At 42.7% G+C, this 10,221-nt stretch overlaps 1 protein-coding gene and 1 pseudogene across 3 annotated transcripts; both read right to left on the bottom strand.

The window, feature by feature from the left end:
- Nucleotides 1-208: 208 nt before the first annotated feature.
- LOC115674842 (uncharacterized) lies at nucleotides 209-4,895 on the bottom strand. 3 transcript variants are annotated; one of them, XM_056312969.1, is made up of 9 exons: nucleotides 4,763-4,895; nucleotides 3,684-4,151; nucleotides 3,332-3,422; nucleotides 3,085-3,230; nucleotides 2,614-2,857; nucleotides 1,679-1,783; nucleotides 1,390-1,572; nucleotides 1,091-1,295; nucleotides 209-935 (listed from the first exon to the last, which is right to left on the bottom strand). In XM_056312969.1, exons 2-9 carry the CDS (start codon nucleotides 4,124-4,126, stop codon nucleotides 448-450), a joined length of 1,905 nt encoding a protein of 634 aa, XP_056168944.1. In that variant the 5' UTR covers nucleotides 4,127-4,151; nucleotides 4,763-4,895; the 3' UTR covers nucleotides 209-447. The 3 variants fall into 3 exon arrangements, with proteins under 3 accessions (XP_056168944.1, XP_030453219.1, XP_056168945.1); XM_030597359.2 differs by lacking the exon at nucleotides 4,763-4,895 and having other exon boundaries at nucleotides 3,684-4,253; XM_056312970.1 differs by lacking the exons at nucleotides 1,679-1,783; nucleotides 4,763-4,895 and having other exon boundaries at nucleotides 3,684-4,253.
- Nucleotides 4,896-8,415: 3,520 nt separating this feature from the next.
- On the bottom strand, nucleotides 8,416-10,052 carry LOC130138640 (uncharacterized; annotated as a pseudogene).
- Nucleotides 10,053-10,221: the final 169 nt, after the last annotated feature.

The raw sequence follows: 10,221 nt of genomic DNA, 5'->3' as shown, positions 1-10,221 counted from the left end.
ATTTAAGAGTTCAACTTTGGCATCAGTGGTCCTTGCCGATAGTTTCCTCACATCCTTCGATATTTATGACATGTAGCATTGCTGGTACACAATCTGTTGATGTTATGCCACACGACAAGAATCATGCTCTACTCTCGCATGCTGCGATTCTGTAGGTGAAAGGTAAGGCCCCCAAGAGAAATTATAAACAACAGATTCATATGACAAATAGGAAAATAACTAGTAAGTTTCAATTATGCAAAATGGAAAACAACCAGGATACTACTGCTTGGACGATTATTCGAATTGTTCCAAATCCTGGGTTTTTTAAACCGTCTTTGGCCAAATGACTACGAAGGGCTAGGAAATGGAATACCCACAAAAAAATAACCTCCTACTAAATGTTCATAAAATAAGATAAAACCCTAAAATCCAGAAGAAAAAGTCACATTCTGCTGAATGTCTCCCTCACTGTCCTCCAGTGGGCTCGGTGGTAAGACCGAAACCAAATGGGTAGAGTGGATCGTAGTGGGGGTCGCCCACGTTCATGGGAAGCTGATCCACGGTCTTGAACCACGTCCTCGGCAACTTCCCAGTGAATCCGTAGTCCCCGAACAAGACGTCGGCCACCCCTTCCCCCTGGCTCCCCGGCAGCCATGCGGCCACCAGCGCGTCCATTTGCGCCACGAGCGGCTCCATCCTGACCGGCCTTCCCGAAATCACGACCACCACGCACTTCACCGATGAGCACACGTTGTGGATGACGTCCTCACCCGGCTCCGCCATCGTCAGGTTCGTGCTGTCTCCCGCCGTCTCCGCGTAGGGAAGCTCCCCGACCACAACGATGGCGTACGAGAAGTTGTGCGATTGGACGAAGTCGGCATCGGGGTTCTCGCTGAAGACAACCTCTGTGTCGAGATCTACAGCCTTATTTATCGCGCCTAAGATGGTGGTCCCTATTGTCAAGTGCACAAGATCGCAAATCAACTTCATCAGAAAATCTCTACTTCGATTAAACATGTAAACGTGAAAACGTCACATCTTTACCGCAGCATTGTAGGTTCGATTGTTGCATATGTAGTATACTAAAGAGAAAGGAGAGAGATTGTACCACTGGTGAGGTTGTTGCCACTTCCACCCTGCCAAGTGATGGTCCAACCACCACATTGATAGCCCAAGTTGTTGGCATGAGTCCCGGCGACGAGTATCTTAGGGGCATTCTTGACGAGCGGCAACACCGGGGGATCAGCATTGTGCCCGTTCTTCAATAGAACTAGTGATTTTCTGACTGCTTCCCTTGCTAAATCCCGATGCTCCTTCAATGACACAAAAATTGGAATGAAACAAAGGCTTGTGTACACTTCATATATAGTCCATTATGATAAGTAATGTGCTATTGCTTTGTCTAACCTGGCTTCCAAGCTGGGAAAGATAGGTATGATCAGCCAGAGGATTCTCAAATAGGCCCATCAGGAACTTCACCCTCAAGATCCTCTCGACGGCATCGTCAATCCGACTCATGGGGATCACATTGGTATTGACCAATTGGGTCAGGGTATCGATGAACACCGTATGATTGAGGGGAACCATGACCTAAGAGTAGAAAGAAAACAAAATAAAAGTGCATGTCAATTAAGATTAATTTGGCGATTGGATACTTTTGTATGAAATGAAAATGTTAGTAGTCATAGCCACTGACCATGTCGATCCCGGCTCCAATCCCCATCTGAACAGAGTATGTGTAATTTGCACCGACCGGGCTAGTGATCTTATCGATTCCTGCCCAATCGGATATTACAAAACCCTACAAGAATTTAGAACCAGTTGGTTCAATTCAATCCAGTCTGTATCAATCACAAATGGCAAGACTAAGGAGAGATTAAATGCCTGTTTGGTTCAACTTTTTAAATGCTACTTGGGGGAATATAAATACCTTTAGGTTAAAGTCCCTTGGAGAAATGCAAGTGGTGTTTGGTAAAAAATCATTTGTAAAGCTATTTTGGTCAAAGTAGTGTTTGGTCAATTTTTTTTTACAAAAAAGCTTTGGGAATTATCTTTTTTATTAAAAAAAAAAACCTATCCTACCCTTCACCGGAGTCGGCGAAGGCCTACGGTCGCTGGCGAGCTAGATTTGGCGCCGACGGCCGTCGCCCGAGGTCAGACGACCACTGGAGAGCTAGATTTGCCGCTGGCGGTCGTCGCCTGAGGCCAGGTGACCCTCAGCGAGGGTCGCGCGACCTCGCCGGCCACTCGCTGGCTCGATCCTCCTCACGAAGAAGATGAACAATACCAAGAGGGTCAAAACCGGAATAAGCCAAAATAAGTGAGGGTAGTTTGGAGACAAAAAATTTGGGTTCAACATTTGTGGAATGCCGAAAGCCCAAAGCTGGTCCGGACCAGCTTTGGGCTTTCGGCATTCCAAATGCTAGCATTTGGCCAATGCTAGGCCGAATGCTGAACCAAACGGTTCAGCATTTTGGGAAGTTCGTCATTCCAAATGCTAGCATTTGGCCAATGCTAGCATTTGGCCAATGCTAGGCCGAATGCTGAACCAAACGGTTCAGCATTTTGGGAAGGGGCTTTCGAGACCGAAAGCCCATTTCCAAGGCCGAACAAAACGGGGCCTAAGTGTACCTTGAACTTCAAGGTGTTCTTGAGGAAGTCCGTGACGAGAAAGCGGTTAGCATGCATCTTCACTCCGTTCCAGCTCGAATACGAGACCATGATTGTTGAGACGCCCTCGATTATGGCTTTGTAATAACCGGGCATGTGAATGCTCAACAGTCCATGCAAATCAATCACTGTGTTGTTCTCATTGATGCCCCTCGTGGTGCCACCATCTCCCACATAGTGCTTTGCACAGGCCAAAACCTTGTCACTGTCCAAAGTATGAGATAATGAACTTAATCAAATAAAAGGAGAGTTTCTCAAGACAGTACCCAGCATTTCAAAATAGACATTCAAGCATTTCACATTGGTAATCCAAAAACTTTAAGGTGTCACTGTGATACCAAGAGGGCTATTGACAAACATTTTCTTCGTGGAACAAAGCCAAATAGGAACTAATCACCAGCTCAAACTAGTCCAATCAAAACAGAAGCTTACTTTCCGCCGAGATAAGGCACTCCCTTTCGCCCGCCGGTAGGAATTTCGCCTTGCAATCCGGGAATGACCGATGTCATGGCTTTAACAATGGATGGATCCTCGCTGTAGCTCTCATAACACCTGCCCCATCTCGGATCTCTGCATACCTAATTCACGTTTCGAGATTGAAATAAAGAATCACAAATGTGTTAAGAACACTCAGAAACCGCACGTTTATTGAAATCATCAGATTTAAGTCGATACATACGGCAATGCATGGAGCAAACACATAATTAATCCCCGTTGCCCTGACTTCGAGTGCGGTCGCAGCTCCGATCCTCTTCACAAGATCGGGATCCCTGAAAAGACAACCACCGATCTTTCCTTAAACTATATTGCTTAGATGATGGAACAAAGTTGATAACATTGCAATCAACACCCTAATCACTTAGTAACATGATGTGATCTGATGTAGTTTTGATAGTAATACTTGATTTAGCTATACTAACTTCCCCAGTAACTTATATCTCCTCAATATAATGGGCTGTTACGTAAAGCAGAAAGCACATATGTCAACAAACGCCGATTGATATATGCATAGAATACTCAAATATGCTTACCTCGTAGCCCCGAGACCGACATTGTGAGGGAATATAGTGGCTTGATACACGTTATTGTGCCCGTGGACCGCGTCGATGCCGTAGACAATCGGGATCCCAAGACGACTAGAGAGAGAACCGTTTTGGTAGCTATTCACCATGTCCATCCAGTCTTGAGCCTTGGCATTGGGGAACGGCACGCTCCCTCCGCCACTGAGCACGCTGCCAATGGAGTAGTCCCTCAGGATTTCGGGGGTGATGGCGGAGCGGTCGAGCTGGGTCATCTGGCCAATCTTTTCTTGGAGAGTCATTCTTTGCATGAGGTCTCTTATCCGCGCGTTGATGGGTTGACTTGGGTCCTTGTACTTCGAGTAGCCTTGATGGGCTGGCGCCGTTCCCGCGATGGCCGAGCAACAACACAGGAAGAGGATCATCCCCATTGAAAGGAATGAAAGCTTTGCCATCTTTGTTTCGCTAATGTCGATGATCCTGCAGGATGAAGATGATTGTCAACCTGAAAGAGTGAATACCCACAAGTTTGCTTCGTGTAAGATCATCATCCCCATTGAAAGGAATGAAAGTTTTGCCATCTTTGTTGCCCTAATGTTATCGGTTTTTGTTACCAAGACTTACGGGAGAGTTAGTTCGTTGATCTGTTCACGATTTTTTGCTTTTAGGATAACTACAAATCTTTTTTCATGATCAGGATAATCTCCGAGTTTAAACGAAGAAATTACATAATTGTCTCATGAGTTCTAAATTTAAATCAAATGGGCGGACCAATTCGAGAGATCTAAGTGCTTAAAAAAAGACGAGCGTCTAATCCAACACAAAGATGTTAAATCATTGACATGATGCATTCGACAACTAAATTGATGGATTGGCCGAAAAAACTCGACAATTTCGATGAATTAGTGAAGTAACCAAGTTCACTAATGTGATCGATAATTTCACGACTCCACCGATCTAAGTGCTTCAAAAAAGTTGAGAGAGGAGACCAATGCAAACCCTTAAACAACAAATATATCTGTCTCACATAAACCAATTATCAACATAAGCAAAGGCAATACAATGAACAAGAGCAGGTCCTTGGTAATCACCTTCAATGCTTCTGCAACTTCAAGCTCTCACCACCAAGAGAGTGACAACAGGGGGCAAACTTTTAGGGACGGTAAGCGAAACTCGTCATTAAAGTCTGAATTGTTTTGACTGTGGTTGCTCTCCCCCTACTTCTATATATAGCCACACACACACCCAGCGACGCAGAGATATGGATGGTTGATTAGTAATAGTGTTCCGGCAGCAATCCTAATCCGGCTATGGAGTTGTCTGACGATTTCGAGGGCTGTGATTTAACACGCATTGATTGAGATTATTATTATCTTGGGAAGGGAAGAGCTGACTTCAATCTATGCTCTTGGTACTGGATAGAGATTGCCAACTTTGGATGGATTAGATAAGCACGTACTTAAGACTTGATTGTTGCGACCAAAAACAAAAAAAAAAAAAAACGACTTGTTTATCTGCAATCAACATCCTCATAAACCCAGCATTTTAGATCATTTTTCTTTCCCCCCCCTTCAAGTCTAGCCGTTCTGATTCAATACGCCCCTTGTATAAGGGCAACACAAATTAGAGATCGGTAGTGTTGGGTTTATCGAGTAGTGAAGAGAGTGGTTCAGAGACTTAGCGAAAAGTGAAGGGATTAAGATCAGACAATTCGAGCATTCAGTTTTAAAAAAAAATGGATTTTTTTGTCTGTGTAAATAGATTGATGAAAGAATTAGCAAATGTCAGAAAATTGTTGATATACCCGACACCCGATTTTCTACTATAACGTATGCGGGCAAATTTAAGTGTTCTGCGTCTGGGCAATAATGGGAGGTTCAAGCTCGAGATTATACGCACCGAATGCGTTGCCATTGCACATGACCTAACAAAATTAGGAAGTTGTGAAGAAGCTGTCGAGAGTAGTTGATCTGTTTTTTTTTTTTTTTTGTGTGCAAAATTGAATGAAATAAGAGGTGGCAAAATGGTTCTAGAACCCATATATTAACTCATCTATAATTTGACGAAAAACAAGTCATATATAATGGTGTGTTGTAAGTTTTAAAAACAAGTTTAAGTGGGCCATAAATGGGTTACTTAACAACTTAATGGCTCTTAAATGGATTATAACTGGGTTACTTAACAAGCTTGAGTGAATTTTTACATTTTGAATTTTATTTTATTTTCTCATTTTTTTTCCTTCTTCCTTGGCTGGTGGCCAGCCATGAGGACGGCCGATGACCGGCCAAAGGCAAGGGATGAGCTCGCCAATTTGGGGAGGCTCAAGCCTCGCTGATTTGGGGTGCTCGAGGCCTTGCTGATTTGGCAAGCCTTGAGCTTGTCCCTCGTTTATGGGGTTAATTAAAAAAAAAGCACCAACTTTAGGTCGAGGGACAATTCTGGCCCGAACTTTTTTTTTTGTTCCATAAAAAAGAATCAACTTTAGGTCGATGGACAATTATGCCCGAACTTTTTTTTGTCCTGTAAAAAAACACCAACTTTAGGTCGATGGACAATTCTGGCCCGAACTTTTTTTTGTCTCGTAAAAAAGCACCAACTTTCACTTAAATCCCAAATCTGGCATTTATTGACTTAAAACCATTGATTTTCCAACTTGACTATTCCACCTTAGCAATAAATCCACGTGACTTGCTGACTAGATTTAAAGCATTATTCATTGTCTTATTCTCTAAACCATAGCTTGAAGAATAACGGTGAAATTGTTCATCTCCTTCACTTCACCAGCAAGTAAAAAATATCTCCAAATTGAATCTTTCTGGCCAAACTTCGTCGTTTTGTCATAATCTGAAGCTGTAGACCACTGCCTTTCGACAGACGCCATGGAAGAGATTCGCTAGGCTCACCACCATAACTTTTTTTCTCAAACAAGGGTAATTTCAAACAGAAAATCAATGGGGGGCCAAATTTGCGATTTAAATGAAAGTTGGTGCTTTTTTACAAGACAAAAAAAAGGTTCGGGCCAGAATTGTCCCTCGACCTAAAGTTGGTGCTTTTTTATGGGACAAAAAAAAGTTTGGGCCATAATTGTCCCTCGACCTAAAGTTGATGTTATTTTATGGAACAAAAAAAAGTTCGGGCCAGAATTGTCCCTCGACCTAAAGTTGGTGCTTTTTTTTGGAATTAACCCCTCGTTTGTGCCAAGTTGCCAATTGTGGCCGACTGTGGCCGGCGACCAGAAGACAAAAAAGGAAAAAGAAAAAGAAAGAAAGAAAAAAAGAAAAGAAAGGAAAATATTAAAAATTCGATTTTTAAAATATAATAAAAATAATAAAATGAAAAATAAGAATAGAAATTATTAAAAGGACTGCATGGAGGAAAATCAAATCAAAATTTTCATACCAAACAACGGAAAATATTTTTTTAGCTATTTTTAGGTTTCAGACAAACACTGGAAAATATTGTTATTTTGTTGGAAAATAGCCTCATTGAAATGTCACATTTTCCGTGAAATAAATGGAGCCTCAATTTAATTTTTTTTTTTATAAAAATTGGCCTCTAGATTCGTATTGCATGGAAGTGCTTTAGCAATACAATTTTTAAAAAAAATCATAAGAAATAAATTTTTCTAGATTGTGTTAAATATGAAAGTGTTTTAGTAAAATGGGTCAAGTTGGGTATGTGTTGCGTATAGGTCGTATCGGATATGGGTCAAGAAATTTACATTACGAATAAATGGGTTATAAACGGATTAATTGGTCAATTTGGGTTGGACTATTTATAACCGGACCTTACCCACAAGTTTGAGAGGTAATATCGAAATCGACTTTAAGGGTGCGCATGAATACCATTCTGTGCCCGGGAACTATTTCTGAACAGAAATGATTTTTTTTGATTCTGTGCCCGGAAACAATTTCTGAGTATTTGAAGGCGTTTGATAAACTGACCAAAATTTCTATTCCTAGAGTAGAAAAGAACAGAAATGCGTTTGGTAACTACACAAAATTTCTGTTCTCAAATAATATTTTAATAATATTTTGAATTATTTAATTTTTTTTTTCTTTCTACCCATTTTCTTCTTTGGCCATGACCGGTCGTCGGCGACCGGCGGCTGGCCACCGGCCACATCCCAGGGCCGGCGAGGGCGTCACGGCCCTCGCCGGCCGCCGGCGGAGGCGAGGGTCGCCCTCGCCGCCGGGCGAGGCGGCCTTGCCCGAGACGGTGAGGCTCGGCCTCGCCCGGATCTGCGAGGCCGAGCCTCGCCGTCGCGACCCACGGTGAAGCGGATCTCGCCGTGGGTCACGACGGCGAGGCTCGGCCTCGCCCGCGACGAGGGTCCAGCCCTCGCCCTCGCCGCGAGGGCCGTGACGCCCTCGCCGGCCACTGGCGGGACCGTCGCCGGCGGCCGGCCCAGCCCAGGGAAGAACAACACAAAAATAAGAAAAGAAAAAAAAGAAAAAGAAGAAAAAAACTGTTTCTCAAAATTGTGTCGAGAAACAAGAAGCAACTTTTTTGTACTTCTTGTTTCTCTTCCAAAACTGTTTCTCGGCACAAATTTTTGCAAAAATGTGCCCGGGAACAAAAAGTTTACCAAACGCATTTCTGTTCCCAAACTATTTCTGGGAACAAAAGAACAGAAATTTTCACTGTTTGGCACGTTGCCAAACGGGCCCTAAATGTAATTGTAGAGACACAAGAATACTCTCACGATTGCAGCAAACAATTGAAGAAAGGTTGATACAAGAAATTAATACGTAGGATCGCCGTCCTTGGTGCCTTTGGTCGCCAGGCCAAACCCAAACGGATAGAGCGGGTCCTAATGCGGGTCCCCCGACATTCATAGGAAGCTGATCCGCGCTCCTGAACCTTGTTCGTGCAAGCTTGCTGGTGAAACCATAGTTGCCAAACAGGAGATCGGCAAATCCCCGGCCTTCGGTCCCCGGAAGCCAAGCAGCCACCAGGGCATCTGTCTTCGAGACATAGGGCTCCTGTCTTCGAGACATAGGGTTCGATGACGACGGGGACGCCTGAGATGACGACCACCATGCACTTGATTTACCCGCACACATTGCTAATAGTGCTTGGCCGGGGCATAGAGAATGTCTCCGCTTAAGCCGGCTCGCCTGCGACGACAATGGCATATGCAAAGTTATTAGACTTCACGAAGTTCCCATCGGGGTTACTCGTTGTAGACCACTTGGGCATCTGGATGGACCGTGCTCATCACCGTGTTGAGGATCGCGGTACCTCCGACATGTCGACAGCATGCCATCAATTACCAAGAGATATTTTCTTCATTCAAACTTAATCCAACGGGAAATGCTCGGACCATACCTCAGCAATTGTCCAACCTCCACATTGATAGCCCAAGTTGTCGGCACGACTTTCTGCTACAAGTATCTTCCGTGCTTTTTTAGGAAGCGGAATCAATGACTTGCCCATACATTTACCCTTCTTTAGAAGCACCGGTGATTTTCTCACAGCTTCCCTTGCCAATTCTCTACGTTCTTGTTCAACATTGGGATTATAATTTTAGTCAGAGAGACTTTCTTGAGGAATTGGAAAGATCGATCGTGTTGCTCGTTTAAGCCTATAGTATTTTTTTAACAGACAAATTATCTCACGTGAACTATACAACAAGCCATCTCAAATTTGTAAATGCTACCATTTAGTCAAATTTGTAGATATAACCTACGGAGTGGCAAAATATAAAGTTGGTAATATTCATGACCAACGATCGAAATAAACTTAGACCTAATAATAACGAGAAGCTAGGTTTGAAAAGGTGATTGATTATGAAAAAAAAAATCACATCATAATAGAACTAAGAGTAAGCCGGTGTGTAAGTTCGGAAAACTGTTTTCAAGCCCTAACGGGGTTAAATAATCATGCATATTTACCGAGGGCTGTTTGCTTGGGATTAAGTGAAAAGCAAAAAGCCGCCAAGATTAAAAGATTATTCGAATTCTAAAAATTCAATGAAAAATTATGTGTGAAATAACGTGGTGATCCGATCACATATAACCCAATATAACTAAAAACTTAGATGGCATAATTCTTATAGCAAATTAGGAATATCAGCTTTGGCTTCAGGGTTCTCGTCGAAAATTTCATTATTTCCTTTGATATTTATAACAAGTTTGAACTTTTGACTTGAAAAAGGGGGAATTTCCGGGGCCGTGCCACTGAACTTTTCTCAACTATACTAATATCAACACCGTGCAGAAAACACCTAAGATTTTGCGAGTCCTTGAGCAAAATTCTGTTTACTTGAATATTGACATTACGTAAGATCACCTCTTCATTCTAGCAAGAAATAGTGATAGCCTCCACCTTCAAAAACCACCAAGTAAAAATGGTCTATTTCAAAAAACCATGTAGCATCGTTACTGGTAGGCAACTCTGTTAATGTTATGCCGCACGACAAGAATGACTAATATAAGCAACAAATTCATATGACAAACAAGAAAAACACTAATAAGTTCAATTATGCAAAATGGAAAACAGCCAGAATACTACTTGAAGTACCCTGGTGACGATTATTCAAATTGTT

Source organism: Syzygium oleosum, unplaced genomic scaffold, assembly GCF_021117445.2.
Source record: "Syzygium oleosum isolate NSW1041296 unplaced genomic scaffold, Sole_v2.1 Sole_v2.07, whole genome shotgun sequence".
Classification (NCBI taxonomy): Eukaryota; Viridiplantae; Streptophyta; class Magnoliopsida; order Myrtales; family Myrtaceae; genus Syzygium; species Syzygium oleosum.
This window is presented reverse-complemented; position numbering and strand designations above follow the sequence as displayed.

Coding starts and splice junctions, on each gene's coding strand:
- LOC115674842 (XM_056312969.1), bottom strand. CDS start 4,126: ATGGCAAAGCTTTCATTCCTTTCAATGGGGATGATCCTCTTCCTGTGT. Junction 3,231..3,331: donor TGTTTGCTCCATGCATTGCC/GTATGTATCGAC, acceptor AACGTGAATTAG/GTATGCAGAGATCCGAGATG. Junction 936..1,090: donor TGGCAACAACCTCACCAGTG/GTACAATCTCTC, acceptor ACTTGACAATAG/GGACCACCATCTTAGGCGCG.